Here is an 18619-nt window from a genome sequence, read left to right as displayed (position 1 = left end):
TTTGAATATTTTTGTTTCTTTTTTTCCCCTGGGTTTGTAGTTGTTTTTATATTTTCTCAGTTTTATTGATATATAACTGACATACAGTACTGTATAAGTTTAAGGTGTATAGCATAATGATTTGACTTACATACATCATGAAATTATCACAATAGGTTTAGTGAATATCCATCATCTCATATTGATACAAAATTAAAGAAACGGAAAAAAGTTTTCCCTGTGTCCTACATTATATCTCTAATATTTACTTATAACTGGAAGTCTGAACCTTTTGACTACCTTCATCTAACTTCCTCTCCTTCCACCCACCCCCCAACCTCTGGTAGCAACAAATCTGATCTCTTTTTCTATGAGTTTGCTTGTTTGTTTGTTTGTTTTTGAAGTATAACTGACCTACAACACTCAGTTTCAGGTACACAACATAGTGATTCAGTATTCTGTACATTTCAAAATAATTACCATGCTAAGCCTAGTTATGATATGTCACTGTACAAAGATATTACATAGTTATTGACTGTATTCCTCACTGTACATTTCATACCTGTGTGTATTTTGCAACTGGAAGTTTGTATCTCTTAATCTCCCTCACTCATTTCTTTCCTCCCTCCACCCCTCTCCCCTCTGGCAACTACCTGATTGATCTCTGTACCTGTAACTCTGTTTCTGTTTTGTTATGTTTGTTAATTTGTTTTGGTTTTTAGATTCCACCTATAAGTGAAATATGGTATTTGTCTTTCTCTGTCTGCTTATTTCATTTAGCATAATACTCTCTAGGTCCATCCATGTTGTTGCAAATGGCAAGATTTCATTCTTTTTTATGGCTAATATTCCACTGAATATATACACCACATCTTCTTTATCCATTCATCCACTGATGGGAACTTAGGTTGCTTCCATATCTTGGCTATTGTAAATAAGGCTGAAATGAACATGGGAGTGCAGGTATTTTTTCTGATTAGTGTTTTTGTTTTCTTTGGATAAATACCCAGGAGTGGAGTTGCTGGATAATATGTAGTTCTATTTTTAATTTTTTGAGGAATCTCCATACTGTTTTCCATAATGACTGCACCAATTTACATTCCCACCACCAGTGCATGAGGGTTCCCTTTTCTCCACATCCTTGCCAGCACTTGTCATTTGTTGTCTTTTTGATAATAGCCATTTTGAAAGGTGTGAGGTGATATCTCAGGGTGTTTTGGTTTGTACCCTGATGATTAGTGATGTTGAGCCACTTTTCACATGCCTGCTGGCTATCTGTATGTCTTCTTTGGAAAAATGTTTATTTAGATCCTCTGCCCATTTTTTAATTGATTTTTTTTAATGTGGAGTTGAATGAGTTCTTTGTATACTTTGCATACTAACTCCTTATCAGATATATAGTTTGCAAGTATTTATCCTGTTCAGTAGGCAGCCTTTTCATTTTGTTGATAGTTTCCTTTGCTGTGCAAAAGTTTTTTAAGTTGGTTGCAGTTACATTTGTTTATTTTTGCTTTTTCCCCACTTTTCTGAGGAGACGTATCCAAAAAACCATTACTAAGACCAATGTCAAAGAGTATACTGCCTTTGCTTCCTTCTGGAATTTTTATGGTTTCAGGTCCTACATTTAAATATTTAATCCATTTTGAACTTATTTTTGTTCGTGGTATGAGAAAGTAGTCCAGCTTTGATTCTTTTGCATGTAGCTGTCCAGTTCTCTGAATACCATTTTTTGAAGTGGCTGTCTTTACTGCATTATATATTCTTGCCTCCTTTGTAGTAGATTAACTGCTCATATAAGTGTGGCTTCATTCCTGGGCTCTCTATTCAGTTCCATTGATCTATGTTTCTATTTTGGTGCCAGTACCATACTCTTTTGATTACTGTAACCTTGTAGTATAGTTTGAAATCAGGCGGCCTGATACCTCCAGCTTTGTTCTTCTTTCTCAAGATTATTTTGGCTATTTGGAGTCCCTTGTATTTCCATACAGATTTTAAAATTATATGTTCTAGTTCTGTGAAAAAAACATTTGTAATTTGATAGGGATTGCACTGAATCTGTAGATTACCTTGGGTAGTATGGTCATTTTAGCAATATTAATTCTTCAAATTCATGAGCACAATATATCTTTCCATCTTTGCTGATGCCTTCAATTTCTTTCACCAGTGTCTTATGGTTTTCCAAGTACAGGTTTTTTACCTCCTTAGTTAGATTTATTTTTAGGTATTTTATTATTTTGATGCAATTGTAAATGGAATCTTATCTTAATTTCTTTTTCTGATAGTTCATTGATAATGTATAGAAATGCAACAGATTTCTGTATAGTAATTTTGTATCCTGCAACTTTATCAGATTCATTGATGAGCTCTAGTAGTTTTTTGGTGGTATCTTTAGGATTTTCTACATATAGTATCATGCATCTTCAAACAGTGACAGTTCTACTTCTTCTTTTTCAATTTGGATATATTTTATTTATCTTCCTTGACGGATTGCTGTGGCTAGGACTTCCAATACTATGTTGAATAAAAGTGGTGAGAGTGGGCATCATTCTCTTGTTCCTGAACTTAGAGGTAGTTTGAGTGTTTTATATAATACTTTTTGTAGAATTATAGACTTTTTAAACTATGCGACTATGTATTTTGATTAAAAAAATGCATATTTTGAAAAAGTCACCTAGATCATACCACTGGCTTCAAGGAGATTAAAAAAAAAAATAAACCCATTTCTTATATCTTGCCATGGCATGCTTCTTACATTGGGAAGCTTAATTGTCATGGAAGTTGTCATCAGATATTAGAGCTAAAAAATTTTCGAGCTAGATCTTCTAATTGAACAGTGTAATTTTACAGAGAAGAAAACACATTGAGAGAGGAGAAATGACTCACCCAAAGTCACACAGTACGTTCCAGATTTAGGGTCTAGGGTTCCTGACTCCTGACCCAGTGTTCATTCCGGTTAACTGCAGTGCCTCTTGATCATTTGTATACACTTCATTGCCCTGTTCAACTCAGAGTATTAGGGGGCTGTTTGAAACCCCGTGAAATATATAACAGTGCTCTCTATTGGATGCTGGCAGGAAGGAAGGGCTCTGAAGAAGTCACACCAGCCACTGAAAGCCAGATCTTATTGGGAAGTCCTCTATCAATGGTGGGAATACCATGAGACATATACTGTATAAGTCTTGCTATAGTGTAGTTTCAGTAATAAATAATAATGGCTTTGTCAGTAAGGACTGCATTGTAAGAGAAGGATTTGTGCATAGTATGGTGAAGATGACGGGTCAGCTACCACTAGGTGGGCAGATTAATTGCAGTTTAATGGCCGTTGAAGATCAATTGCCTTTTCTGACCTCTGGGTTCCTCCTGAGGGTCATAGTTCCATGGAACACAGCTGTTGGGGTGAATATAGTCCTAAGCAGAGTTTCTGATACCAAGGGAGGGGCTTGCTTGACTGGCAGGACGTGATGTATTCTGAGACCCACCTTCATGTTAAAAATACTATGATTAAAAGCAGTATAGGGCTTCCCTGGTGGTGCAGTGGCTGGGAGTCCGCCTGCTGATGCAGGGGACACGGGTTTGTGCCCCGGTCCAGGAGGATCCCATGTGCCGCGGAGCGACTGGGCCCGTGAGCCATGGCCACTGAGCCTGCGCGTCCGGAGCCTTGCTCCGCAACGGGAGAGGCCGCAGCAGTGAGAGGCCCGCGTACCGCAAAAACAAACAAACAAAACAGTATAAACCTCCAAATGGTGTAATAGTTTAATGAAGTGATAACATTAATAAAGAAGAGCCAGCTTTTGAAATATCAAAGTATAAAAATGATGCTGTCCTGAAATATTAAATGTTTATAAGCATCAGAATTTCATCCTATAACAAATACTTTCTCAAGGTTTTTCCAAAAAAGAACTTTTCATTGGAATAACGATCCATAAAACTTTTTTCATCATATCATAGATAGGGTGACCAATTTTACCTATAATATTTAACTATGATTTATATAGCTTTGAAACATTCTAATGCTGTTATGGTTCAAGCTTCATGTCTTTGAAAAATGCTTTGAAACTGACTTCCACAGTTGGACTCTTTCAAAATGTAGGTCTGATTTTTAAACTTATATTTCAAAATCATAGTTTGTCTCTTTCAAAATCTAGTTCTGGTAGTAAGTTAGATTTATGAGTTATTTAATGCAAAAAGTGGATTTATGCAAAAATTGTAGATGCCTCCCACACTTTTGTCCTTGACTATAAAGAATGGAAGAGAGGAAAACTGAGGGAAAAGTAAGATGATCTACAGATCAAATGACTATTTATGTGCAACAACTGGATTGATAACAGTAAAACAGAACAAGAGCTAGAAGACATAGCTCTATAAACTAGTGGGGTTTTTAAAAATAAAGGGTTACTCTGCAATGATATTTTTAAGAAATGTGCAAAATTTATTTTCAGATCTCATCACATATCTTTTAGTTCACATCAAATCTGTAAAGCTCATCAATCTGGCAACTTTTCAGATCAACATAAATCAGTCTCAGAAAGTAAATAATTATTGAGTTTAAAGCAGAAAGAGTTTTCAGCTTGTTGCTGTTACTTTGATAATGCATCTAACTATCTGTATATGTCTTCCTTTACTTTCCTTGCTGCACAGGTTTGCCATCAGCAAATTTGGCTGCACCTAACCTCACTGTGGAGGAGGGAAAGTCTATCACATTAACTTGTAGTGTTGCAGGCGATCCAGTTCCGAATTTGTACTGGGATGTTGGTAATCTGGTTTCCAAGCATATGGTAAGGCTTGTGTTTGACTGTGCGTTCATAGAGATGAGAGTGTCTCAGAACTTGAGATTGTATTAACCTAGTGAAAATCACTTAAAGAGAGATTTACAATGAGTTTTTGCTGTGCATTTACTTTCTATCTATTCTTATTTAACAAAGACTAATGCAGGTTGCATTTTAGTTATTTATACCCCGTAGATTGGAAAGTCTGTAGGTCTCTAGTAAGCTTTTCATGTCACTGTGAGCAAGGTGAGTGACTCTCCTTGTGGTCTTTTCCCTCGGAGGAAAGTAGGTAGGAATTCAAGGATTAAATCAACTTTCACACATTAAATAATTGAAATCTAGAGAAATAGAAGAGCTTCTGATTAACTCCTTTGCCTAAGCCCGATTAGGCTAGAAACTTTTTTCTAATGTTATAGATGATTTTCTGCAGTTAGGGGAAGAAACCCCAAATCTTGTTACTTTGGGTTCAGTCCTAACCAAGATTATGTTTGTCTGTTAATTCATTTGTAGAATGAAACAAGCCACACACAGGGCTCCTTAAGGATAACTAACATTTCATCTGATGACAGTGGAAAGCAAATCTCTTGTGTGGCAGAAAATCTTGTAGGAGAAGATCAAGATTCTGTCAACCTCACTGTACATTGTACGTAATCAGATCGGCATGTGTTTTTAATAGCAGATGATTGTGGCTACACCTACATTTGTGGTTGGGGCACTCTGGGTGCTGCTTTAGTGCATTAAAAAAGTATATGCAGTGTTTTGTGTATCCTTAATTAAGAAATATTATCAGCCCCTTTCACTTGTCCTATTTCTTCTAATCTCTCTTGTTCACGCGTTATCTTTAAGCTTCTTTTCCGATTTTAAGCATGTCCTCTTGTGCCTTCCCCGTCTTGTCTTGATAGAACGTATTTTGAGCTGGTTATCCTCTTTTTGTTAATAAGTTATAGTTTAAATTCTGATAAACCAGTTTCTAAATTTTTTTCTCTGTAAAAACAATATGAACCTTTAAAGTTGTGATACCTAAAGTACTGAGCTGGCTGTTCACAAACACCTAATTATACTGTTGATACAAAAAAAAAAAATTACCCCATTTATTTGACATCAAGCTTCTGTGGGGAATTGGAGGAGTCCTACTTAAATGACTGAAAATTATTATCACCTGCAAAAAAACTTTTATAACTGTTTTAAATTTCTCTCTACTGAAGACATACGATATTAAAGTTTCTTAAGCATATGTGCATTATTTTCCAGTATCATAAGCAACACAACATATAACTTAACATTCCAGATGTTGCATTCAGTGTGAACGGTGTATGTATTCAGTAAAAAATACATAATCTTCACATGAGTGGAAATTCTGAGCTGCCATGGTATAAAGTAACGAGGTTTTACTCTGTTTGGATTAGGATTTGGATGAGAAAAACACGAGTGTGCATGTGTGTAAGTATGAATATGCATTACACACATGTAGGCACAAGGTTTGATACACTGGTTGACATTCACTTATAACACACATTCCGTATGTGATTGTTGGAGTGAATGATTGAAATCACCAACCTTTTGTCACTGTCAATACTACCCCGACGCCCAGAAGGTCCTGGACTCATAATTTCTCATCATTTTGACCCACATGGAAGCTTGAAGTCAATGTCATCCCCAAACACATGCAACCAGTTTCCAACTTTATGTCCTTAAGTCAACACCTCACGTAAAGCTAATTTGAGCGTGGTGACAGGAAAAAGTGAGGCCTAGGCATGGGCACCTGGGCTGGTAGGAGGAAGGTAAGTATTGTCCCTGCCCCATCATGGTCCTTGTGTTTGTGACACAGACCTATAAGTAAGGGCACTCCAATTCAAATTTTTCTCAGTTTAGGTTAATATCTATGTAGTCTCCATGGTCTTGAGAATTGGCCTTGTCTATCAAAGTTTAGATAACAAGTAGAAGGAATAAGTGATAAAGAATATTAGCAACTGAGACATCCTTTGCAGTGATCCCACTCAGAGTGTATTTGTTAGCAGGCTATGATTTCCCCCGCTTTGTGTGATGAACATATACAACCAGGAAGCAGTGCATGAGGGGAAGGGCTACTGGATTAGGTATTAGGAGATCTGGATTCCTGTTCCAGATTTTCCTCACTCAGTAACCTTGACCAAGTCACTTAACCTTATTGCACTTGGGTTTCTTCATCTGAAAAATGATGCTATTAGGTCTCAAAGATCTCTTCCAGTCCTTGATTTTATAATTATCAAAGTCAGATCACATAAAAATAAACAATTATGAGGGATTTTAAATAGCTTCACTCAGGATAAGTACTCTGTTTAAAGATGCTACTTGATAATGTTTGTTTCCCCTAAGAATAAAGTGCTTTATACTTCAGGTTAAAATAATCTCTAGTTTGTTTGTTCAGGTTTAGATAGGACCTCAGACATTTAAAGGATCAAAACTTTGATATCTCCAATTCCAGCAAAAATGGGTGTACTGTAATGAAAAGTAGTGCTTTTAAAGAGAGTTTCCTATTGACCATTGGTGAAAAATATTATCAATTTATCAGACTTTATAATAGTCAATCAACATCGATAGCAACATTCATTGCATTGACCAGTTTTACTTGTTTTAGAAAAGTTATGCAAGATCAGGGCTTCAGGCAAGATTTGCAAAGTCAGTTTTGTCGTTATTTGTATTATTTAGTGAAGTCCTGTAAAAATAGTAGTCCTCAATGTTTTGGTGATTAATCTCCCTAGTATCAAAGGCATATATATTAGAAACCAAAGTCAACTTCAAATGAATGCTTTCCACTGTCAGAAATCTCAGGGATCTGTTTGGAGTTGGTTCTCACACTGAATAGATGTGAAAATGACTACAATGCATGGGCTTTAAGCAGAGCAGGGAAAGGAGTCTCTCTGAAGCACTCTGTAGAAGTTAAATCAACCTTGATGATGATACAAAATATTGATGGATTCCAGAGTTGTGGGTCATGTGTTTTCTTAAACCAAACAATGGTTGAATAAAAATCCCCTGTTGATGACACAGAGATCTGGAGATGGGGAGAATTCTGAGCTTTCTGATGCTATTAACTCTCTCTTTTTCAATTTAGTTGCTCCAACTATCACATTTCTCGAATCTCCAACCTCAGACCACCACTGGTGCATTCCATTCACTGTGAAAGGCAACCCCAAACCAGCGCTTCAGTGGTTCTATAATGGGGCAATTTTGAATGAATCCAAATACATCTGTACTAAAATCCATGTTACCAATCACACGGAGTACCACGGCTGCCTCCAGCTGGATAATCCCACTCACATGAATAATGGGGACTACAAGTTAGTAGCCAAGAATGAGTATGGGAAGGATGAGAAACAGATTTCTGCTCACTTCATGGGCTGGCCTGGAATCGATGATGGTGAGTACCTGTTTTTGCATCTGGGGAGAAGATAGGGTATATCACTCAATTACTGACAACATCATGCCAAAGCCAAGTCCAGGGGCAAGGATTCATACTCTTTTCCATGGAGGTGATGGGGATGAATAACTTTGAACAATATTCTGATAAACACACATTATTTTTCTCTCGAGTGTTACATGAGATTTTGTATCCACAATGGCAAAACCCAAACAAATCTGTGAGTGGGTGAACTGTATTTGGTTGGCTCATGAACTATTTAAGATATATTTTCTAGTCCCTTATCCATTTGGGACTCAGAATCCTGCTCTCTCATCCATGGATGAGAAACTAGTGTCGTGGAATGTTTTGCTTACCTGGGCTGACTGAGTTGTGGCATCCTTTGATGGGATCCTGAATTGTTTTTCTAGGAGTGGTAAAAGTTCCAATCTGACCAATGGTTTGGGTTGGGAAAAGGATGGCTGGCATCAGGAGTCCGGTACATGGTCAGCAGAAGAATTTCAGTGGGAGCCTCAGTAAAAGCAGGGATGATGTCACGCATTTACCTGCTCCAGTTACTCTTGCTCAGTGAAGTATTCTTACTTGATTGATTGTGTTGCCCAAATACCTGGTACTATTGTAGAGACTGAGCCCTCTGGATACTGGGACCTGTACATGATTAGAATTCCTCATCATAATAGTCCCGAGTTAATCAAAGCCACACAAAAACAGCCTTGCAGAGGGGAAGGGAAAACAGAAACTTGGAGGCCCATGGGGTAGGGGCTGCTTGGGCAGCATGTACTAGTGTGGCTCGCAGGGCAGCCACATGGACAAAGGTGATGGCTGCAAGCCACCTTCACCAAACGAGAATGCAATAATTCTCATTACACAATACATCTTCCTGTTATCCTGGTATTTATTTAACAGCATTTTAATTAATTAATTATTTATTTATTTTGATTTTAAACTCTTTATTTATTTTTTTGCATCTCTATTGGAGTATAATTGCTTTACAATGGTGTGTTAGTTTCTGCTTCATAACAAAGTGAATCAGTTATACATATACATATGTTCCCATATCTCTTCCCTCTTGCGTCTCCCTCCCTCCCACCCTCCCTATCCCACCCCACTAGGTGGTCACAAAGCACCAAGCTGATCTCCCTGTGCTATGCGGCAGCTTCCCACTAGCTATCTATTTTATATTTGGTAGTGTATATATGTCCATGCCACTCTCTCACTTTGTCACAGCTTACCCTTCCCCCTCCCCATATCCTCAAGTCCATTCTCTAGTAGGTCTGTGTCTTTATTCCTGTCTTACCCCTAGGTTCTTCATGACATTTTTTTTCTTAGATTCCATATATGTGTTAGCATACGATATTTGTCTTTCTCTTTCTGACTTACTTCACTCTGTATGACAGACTCTAGTTCCTTCCACCTCACTAGAAATAACTCAATTTCATTTGTTTTTATGGCTGAGTAATATTCCATTGTATATATGTGCCACATCTTCTTTATCCATTCATCCAATGATGGACACTTAGGTTGTTTCCATCTCCTGGCTATTGTAAATAAAGGTGCGATGAACATTTTGGTACATGACTCTTTCTGAATTATGGTTTTCTCAGGGTATATGCCCAGTAGTGGGATTGCTTGGTCATATGGTAGTTCTATTTGTAGTTTTTTAAGGAACCTCCGTACTGTTCTCCATAGTGGCTGTACCAATTCACATTCCCACCAGCAGTGCAAGAGTGTTCCCTTTTCTCCACACCCTCTCCAGCATTTATTGTTTCTAGATTTTTTGATGATGGCCATTCTGACTGGTGTGAGATGATATCTCATTGTAGTTTTGATTTTCATTTCTCTAATGATTAATGATGTTGAGCATTCTTTCATGTGTTTGTTGGCACTCTGTATATCTTCTTTGGAGAAATGTCTATATAGGTCTTCTGCCCATTTTTGGATTGGGTTGTTTGTTTTTATGTTATTGAGCTGCATGAGCTGCTTGTAAATTTTGGAGATTAATCCTTTGTCAGTTGCTTCATTTGCAAATATTTTCTCCCATTCTGAGGGTTGTCTTTTGGTCTTGTTTATGGTTTCCTTTGCTGTGCAAAAGCTTTGAAGTTTCATTAGGTCCCATTTGTTTATTTTTGTTTTTATTTCCATTTCTCTAGAAGGTGGGTCAAAAAGGATCTTGCTGTGATTTATGTCATAGAGTGTTCTGCCTATGTTTTCCTCTAAGAGTTTGATAGTTTCTGGCCTTACATTTAGGTCTTTAATCCATTTTGAGCTTATTTTTCTGTATGGTATTAGGGAGTGTTCTAATCTCATACTTTTACATGTACCTGTCCAGTTTTCCCAGCACCACTTATTGAAGAGGCTGTCCTTTCTCCACTGTACATTCCTGCCTCCTTTATCAAAGATAAGGTGACCATATGTATGTGGGTTTATCTCTCGGCTTTCTATCCTGTTCCATTGATCTATCTTTCTGTTTTTGTGCCAGTACAATACTGTCTTGATTACTGTAGCTTTGTAGTATAGTCTGAAGTCAGGGAGCCTGATTCCTCCAGCTCTGTTTTTCTTTCTCTAGATTGCTTTGGCTATTCGGGGCCTTTTGTGTTTCCATACAAATTGTGAAATATTTTGTTCTAGTTCTGTGAAAAATGCCAGTGGTAGTTTGATAGGGTTTGCATTGAATCTGTAGATTGCTTTGGGTAGTATAGTCATTTTCACAACGTTGATACTTCCAATCCAAGAACATGGTATATCTCTCCATCTATTTGTATCATCTTTAATTTCTTTCATCAATGTCTCATAATTTTCTGCATACAGATCTTTTGTCTTCTTAGGTAGGTTTATTCCTAGATATTTTATTCTTTTTGTTGCAATGGTAAATTGGGAGTATTTTCTTGATTTCACTTTCAGATTTTTCATCATTAGTGTATACGAATGCCAGATTTTCTGTTCATTAATTTTGTATCCTGCTACTTTACCAAATTCATTGATTAGCTCTAGTAGTTTTCTGGTAGCATCTTTAGGATTCTCTATGTATAGTATCATGTCATCTGCAAACAGTGACAGCTTTACTTCTTCTTTTCCGATTTGTATTCCTTTTATTTCCTTTTCTTCTCTGATTGCTGTGGCTAAAACTCCCAAAACTATGTTGAATAAGAGTGGTGAGAGAGGGTAACCTGGTATTGTTCCTGATCTAAGTGGAAATGCTTTCCGTTTTTCACCATTGAGGACGATGCTGGCTGTGGGTTTGTCATACATGGCCTTTTTATGTTGAGGAAAGTTCCCTCTATGCCTACATTCTGGAGGGTTTTTATCATAAATTGGTGTTGAATTTTGGTGAAAGCTTTCTCTGCATCTATTGACATGACCATATGGATTTTCTCCTTCAATTTGTTAATATGGTTTATCACATTGATTGATTTGCATATATTGAAGAATCCTTGCATTCCTGGAACAAACCCCACTTGATCATGGTATATGATCCTCTTAATGTGCTGTTGGATTCTCTTTGCTAGTATTTTGTTGAGGAGTTTTGCATCTATGTTCATCAGTGATATTGGCCTGTAGTTTTCTTTCTGACATCCTTGTCTTGTTTTGGTATCAGGGTGATGGTGGCCTCGTAGAATGAGTTTGGAAGTGTTCCTCCCTCTGCTATATTTTGGAAGAGTTTGAGAAGGATAGGTGTTAACTCTTCTCTAAATGTTTGATAGAATTCGCCTGTGAAGCCATCTGGTCCTGGGCTTTTGTTTGTTGGAAGATTTTAAATCACAGTTTCAATTTCAGTGCTTGTGATTGGTCTGTTCATATTTTCAATTTCTTCCTGATTCAGTCTTGGCAGGTTGTGCATTTCTAAGATTTGTCCATTTCTTCCAGGTTGTCCATTTTATTGGCATGGAGTTGCTTGTAGTAATCGCTCATGATTTTTTTTTCTTTTTTTCTTTTTTTTTTTGGTACGCGGGCTTCTCACTGCTGTGGCCTCTCCCGTTTTGGAGCACAGGCTCTGTACGTGCAGGCTCAGCGGCCATGGTTTATGGACCCAGCTGCTCCACAGCACTTGGGATCTTCCCGGAACAGGGCATGAACCCGTGTCCCCTCCATCGGCAGGCGGACTCTCAACCAATGCACCACCAGGGAAGCCCTCTCATGATCTTTTGTATTTCTACAGTGTCAGTTGTTACTTATCCTTTTTCATTTCTAATCTATTGATTTGAGTCTTCTCCCTTTTTTTCCTGATAAGTCTGGCTAATGGTTTATCAATTTTGTTTATCTTCTCAAAGAACCAGCTTTTAGTTTTATTGATCTTTGCTATTGTTTCCTTCATTTCTTTTTCATTTATTTCTGATCTGATCTTTATGATTTCTTTCCTTCTGCTAACTTTGAGATTTTTTGTTCTTCTTTCTCTAATTGCTCTAAGTGCAAGCTTAGCTTGTTTATTTGAGATGTTTCCTGTTTCTTAAGGTAGGATTGTATTACTATAAACTTCCCTCTTAGAACTGCTTTTGCTGCATCCCATAGATTTTGGGTCATCGTGTCTCCATTGTCATTTGTTTCTAGGTATTTTTTAATTTCCTCTTTGATTTCTTCAGTGATCACTTCGTTATTAAGTAGTGTATTGTTTAGCCTCCATGTGTTTGTATATTTTACAGAACTTTTCCTGTAATTGATATCTAGTCTCATAGTGTTATGGTCGGAAATGATACTTGATACAATTTCAATTTTCTTAAATTTACCAAGGCTTGATTTGTGACCCAAGATATGATCTATCCTGGAGAATGTTCCGTGAGCACTTGAGAAAAATGTGTATTCTGTTGGTTTTGGATGGAATGTCCAATAAATATCAATTAAGTCCATCTTGTTTAATGTATCTTTTAAAGCTTGTGTTTCTTTATTTATTTTCATTTTAGATTATCTGTCCATTGGTGAAAGTGGGTGTTAAAGTCTCCTACTATGAATGTGTTACTGTCGATTTCTCCTTTTATGGCTGTTAGTATTTGCCTTATGTATTGTTGGGTGAATAAATATTTACAATTGTTATATCTTCTTCTTGGATTGATCCCTTGATCATTATGTAGTATCCTTCTTTGTCTCTTGTAATAGTCTTTATTTTAAAGTCTATTTTTTCTAATATGAGAATTGCTACTCCAGCTTTTTTTTGATTTCCATTTGCATGGAATATCTTTTTCCATTCCCTCACTTTCAGTGTGTGTGTCTCTGGGTGTGAAGTGGTCTGTTGTAGACAGCATATATATGGGTCTTGTTTTTGTATCCATTCAGCCAGTCTGTGTCTTTTGGTGGGAGCATTTCATCCATTTATATAAGGTAATTATCGATATGTATGTTCCTATTCCCGTTTTCTTAATTGTTTTGGGTTATTGTAGGTCTTTTCCTTCTCTTGTGTTTCTTGCCTAGAGAAGATCCATTAGCATTTGTTGTAAAGCTGGTTTGGTGACGCTGAACTGTCTCAGCTTTTGCTTGTCTGTAAAGGTTTTAATTTCTCCATCAAATCTGAATGAGATCCTTGCTGGGTAGAGCAATCTTGGTTGCAGGTTTTTCTCCTTCGCCACTTTAAATATGTCCTGCCAGTCCCTTCTGGCTTGCAGAGTTTCTGCTGAAAGATCAGCTGTTAACCTTATGGGGATTCCCTTGTGTGTTATTTGTTGTTTTTCCCTTGCTGCTTTTAATATGTTTTCTTTGTATTTAATTTTTGACAGTTTGAGTAATATGTGTCTTGGAGTATTTCTCCTTGGATTTATCCTGTATGGGACTCTCTGTGATTCCTGGACTTGATTAACTATTTCCTTTCCCATATTAGGGAAGTTTTCAACTATAATCTCTTCAAATGTCTTCTCAGTCCCTTTTTTTTTTTCTCTTCTTCTTCTGGAACCCCTATAATTCGAATGTTGGTGCGTTTAATGTTGTCCCAGAGGTCTCTGAGACTGTCCTCAGTTGTTTTCATTCTTTTTTCTTTATTCTGCTCTGCAGTAGTTATTTCCACTATTTTGTCTTCCAGGTCACTTATCCGTTCTTCTGCCTCAGTTATTCTGCTATTGAACCAGTCTAGAGTATTTTTCATTTCATTTATTGTGTTGTTCATCGTTGCTTGTTTCATCTTTCGTTCTTCTAGGTCCTTGTTAAATGTTTCTTGCATTTTCTCTATTCTGTTTCCAAGATTTTGGATCATCGTTACTATCATTATTCTGAATTCTTTTTCAGGTAGACTGCTTATTTCCTCTCATTTGTTAGGTTTGGTGGGTTTTTACCTTGCTCCTTCATCTGCTTTGTGTTTTTCTGTCTTCTCATTTTGCTTAACTTACTGTGTTTGGGGTCTCCTTTTTGCAGGCTGCAGGATCGTCGTTTCCATTGTTTTTGGTGTCTGTGCCCAGTGGCTAAGGTTGGTTCAGTGGGTTGTGTAGGCTTCCTGGTGGAGGGGACTAATGTCTGTGTTCTGGTGGATGAGGCTGGATCTTGTCTTTCTGGTGGTTAGGTCCACGTGTGGTGGTGTGTTTTGGGGTGCCTGTGGACTTATCATTTTAGGCAGCCTCTCTGCTAATGGATGGGGTTGTGTTCCTGTCTTGCTAGTTGTTTGGCGTAGGGTGTCTAGCAGTGTAGCTTGCTGGTCGTTGAGACAAGCTGGGTGTTGGTGTAGAGATGGAGATATCTGGGAGATTTTCGCCATTTGATATTGCATGGAGCTGGGAGGTCTGTTGTGGACCACTGTCCTGAAGTTACCTCTCCCAGCTCAGAGGCACAGCACTGACTCCTGGCTGGAGCACCAAGAGCCTTTCATCCACACGGCTCAGAATAAAAGGGAGAAAAAGTAGAAAGGAAGAAAGAAAGGGGCTAAAATAAAATAAAGTAAGATAAAATAAATTTATTAAAATAAAAAATAATTTTTAAGAAAAAAAATTTTTAAGTAAAAGAAAAAAACAACACAAAAAACGGACGGATATAACCCTAGGACAAATGGTGAAAGCAAAGCTGTACAGACAAAATTTCACACAGGAGCATACACATACACACTCACAAAAAGAGGAAAGGGGGAAAAATCATAAATCTTGCTCTCAAAGTCCATCTCCTCAATTTGGGAAGATTCGTTGTCTATTCAGGTATTCCACAGGTGCAGGGTACATCAAGTTGATTGTGGAGATTAAATCCGCTGCTCCTGAGGCTGCTGGGAGACATTTCCCTTTCTCTTCTTTGTTCGCACAGTTCCCGGGGCTCAGCTTTGGATATGGCCCCGCCTCTAAGTGTAGGTCGCCGGAGGGCATCTGTTCTTCGCTCAGACAGGACGGGGTTAAAGGAGCCGCTGATTCGGGGGCTCTGGCTCACTCAGGCCGGCGGGAGGGAGGGGCTCGGAGTGCGGGTGGAGCCTGCGGCGCAGAGGCTGGCGTGACGTTGCACCGGCGCGACGTCGCACCAGACTGAGGCACGCCGTGCGTTCTCCCGGGGAAGTTGTCCCTGGATCACGGGATCCTGGCAGTGGCGGGCTGCACAGCCTCCCCGGAAGGGAGGTTTGGATAGTGACCTGTGCTCGCACACAGGCTTCTTGGTGTCGGCAGCAGTAGCCTTAGCGTCTCATGCCCGTCTCTGGGGTCCGCGCTGTTAGCCGCGGCTCGCTCCCGTCTCTGGAGCTCCTTTAAGCAGCGATTTTAATCCCCTCTCCTCGCGCACCAGGAAACCAAGAGGGAAGAAAAAGTCTCTTGCCTCTTCGGCAGGTCCAGACTTTTCCCCAGACTCCCTCCTGGCTAGCCGTGGTGCACTAACCCCTTCAAGCTGTGTTCATGCTGCCAGTCCTCTCCCTGCGCTCCGACCGAAGCCCGAGCTTCAGCTCCCAGCCCCGCCTGCCCCGGCGGGTGAGCAGACAAGCCTCTCGGGCTGGTGAGTGCCGGTCGGCCCTGATCCTCTGTGAGGGAATCTCTGCACTTTGCCCTCTGCACCCCTGTTCCTGTGCTCTCCTCCGCAGCTCCGAAGCTTTCCCCCTCCGCCACCCGCAGTCTCCACGCGCGAAGGGGCTCCTAGTGTGTGGAAACCTGTCCTCCTTCACAGCTCCCTCCCACTGGTGCAGGTCCTGTCCCTATTCTTTTGTCTCTGTTTATTCTTTTTTCTTTTGCCCTACCCAGGTACGTGGGGAGTTTCTTGCCTTTTGGGAGGTCTGAGGTCTTCTGCCAGTGTTGAGTAGGTGTTCTGTAGGAGTTGTTCCACGTGTAGATGTATTTCTGATGTATCTGTGGGGAGGAAGGTGATCTCCACGTCTTACTCTTCTGCCATCTTCCAAAAAGCCCCTCAACAGCTTTTTAAATGCACAGGCTTCCTTAGTGTGCTCAAAATGTGATTTGAATTATATAAGTTTGATTTACAAACAACGTTTCAGGAGCACATAAAAGAAGCTATGTTTGGATGACTTACCCAGACACCTTGGCAGTTGTTGTCTGTTTCATTAAATCTTCCTCTTAATTGCGAGTTTAGTTGCTTGGCTACATTTGCTGTAGTAAATAGCTAGATTGCTATGTTTCTTTTCCTGCATGTTTGGAGGGATAACAGCTTTATAGTTAAATTCAGAGACTGCTTTTGGGACAAGTGCTTTTTGTCTGTTTTTAAATAAACTTTTGATTTGTGAATAATTTTAAATATACCGAAAAGTTGCAAAGATGGTATCCAGAGTTCCCAGATACGCCTCACCTTGTTTCCCTGATGCTAACATCTTGCATTACTTACATTTGTCAAAACTAAGAAACTGACATTGGTATGTTACTCTTAACTAAACTTCAGACTTTATGTGAATTTGGCCAACTGACTTTTGAAACAGTTGGAGGTGAACTTGATTCCAGGGTGAAGGTCTAGTGTTTAAAAGTTTTAGAAGTGGTCTGTGTGCTTTGATATGAGCACTGTTCTGTCAGTGTAAAGCCAGTAGCTTCTATTTTAGATAAGATTTTGATGTATTTTCTTTTGAACATTTCTGTATGGTACCAATATTTGGTAGAACTTATCTCCTCTTATCTCTGTGGCCTCATTTTTATCGATCACTTTGTTAGTTTTAACTTAGCTAGTGATAGGAAAGAATGGTTTTCTGGCATAAGAATATTTTGGAGTCTCTCAAATATTCCCTTAAAAGGAAATATGTATTTATCTAAAACAAAAATTAAGCCACATTTTATAAAGATGTTTTCTTCTCTCCTTTTTTTTTCCATTTTCTTGTTCATTTATTCCTTTTTATCAGATCTTCAATGTAAATACGGCTTTTAGAAAAGTCTGATTTTTTTTTCTTTTTAAGTATTTACTGAAGGACCAGCTATCGAGGAGTAATAAATGAAAGTGGAAATGAAAGAGACTTGGCCCGGGTTGATAGTGGATATAAATGGCCCTTATGGGCCATAAACCACTTTGACCAATTAGAGTGTGATCTTACTTGGCTTTGTGTGATAGAATCTTTGTGGGTATTTATGAGATTTGTAGCCGTAGCCCACAGATAATGGCTTTTCTTAGAATTGCTTTCTTTCCCTCTTAACCCCCTTTAAAACTAAAGAAAAATAGACAAATAGCATATATATATGTAATTTCCCTTCTGGTCTAAATGTACATTCCAAGTTAAGGACATCAGGTCACATTTGGATTTATAGCCCTTCAGTATTTCTGCTGTCATCTTATAGTAATTGCTCAAGAAGTTTAGCTCCCACAAATCGTTATGATAAGAAGTTTCAGCTACTTTTTTTCCTAGTTGTTTTGATGAGATCCCCTTTTTTCACACTGGGAGTTTCTGGACTTACCAGGAAGCAAGCAGCTTGGGATCCCTGTGAAGCTGGTTGCATCACCGTATGAAGCCAGAGAATTAAAATGGCAGCTCTTTCGTCCTTGCATGTGTATTCCTCATTCAGCTCAGAACCGAGATTTCTGTGAAATGGTCCCTTTGCTTAGGAATTCACCCGCTATTTGGAGATAGAGAATGAAGCGTGTTGAAAGAAATTAAAACAGAAATAAAAACAAATAAACAAAAAGTCCCTGATAAAAGAAAAATGGGTGAGCATGGAAGATGATGGCTGACTGAACCTAGTGACAGTCCCGATTGCCTCTCGCACAGCATGGTGTGGAAACACGGGATGTGGTGGCAGACACTCTGCTTTCCACTTGGAGCGAGGATGGGGCAGAGAGACCCCGAGCCAGCATCAGCCAGGCCAGGAGGGTGCCATCGATGGCGTGTGAGGTTGGGAGGAAGGTAGTAAAGATCCCCATATAACGTCTCTCCGGGGTGCTGGGACCTTGCAGAGTCCGACACCAGACACCAGCCCTAGCCAGGGTGCTGTGAGGAGGGACAGGTGTTATCAGGTCTTTGGATGTCAGCAGGGCCCGGGTACCAGGCCAGTGCTTTTTCTATCTGATCATCATTAGCAGCCTGGCTAGCAACTGAGAAAGGGAGGAAAGACTTCCCCAAACTTCAAACACTAGATCGATTGTTTTGGATCCCATGCTTAGAACTGGACTCTGCTCT

At 39.0% G+C, this 18619-nt stretch overlaps 1 protein-coding gene across 12 annotated transcripts in view; it reads left to right on the top strand.

Moving 5' to 3' along the window:
• NTRK2 (neurotrophic receptor tyrosine kinase 2) overlaps window positions 1-18619 on the top strand; it is a 384042-nt gene that overhangs the window by 51018 nt on the left and 314405 nt on the right. For all 12 annotated transcript variants that reach the window (XM_049711806.1, XM_012538905.3, XM_049711808.1 and 9 more), the window contains 3 exons: window positions 4618-4754; window positions 5256-5388; window positions 7840-8145. In XM_049711806.1, coding sequence (XP_049567763.1) covers window positions 4618-4754; window positions 5256-5388; window positions 7840-8145 — 576 coding nt within the window. The remainder of the gene's footprint in view (window positions 1-4617; window positions 4755-5255; window positions 5389-7839; window positions 8146-18619) is intronic.

The sequence above is a fragment of the Orcinus orca genome, chromosome 6 (genome assembly GCF_937001465.1).
Source record: "Orcinus orca chromosome 6, mOrcOrc1.1, whole genome shotgun sequence".
Lineage (NCBI taxonomy): Eukaryota > Metazoa > Chordata > Mammalia > Artiodactyla > Delphinidae > Orcinus > Orcinus orca.
The sequence above is the reverse complement of the archived record's forward strand: the minus strand, read 5'-3'. Positions and strand labels throughout refer to the sequence as shown.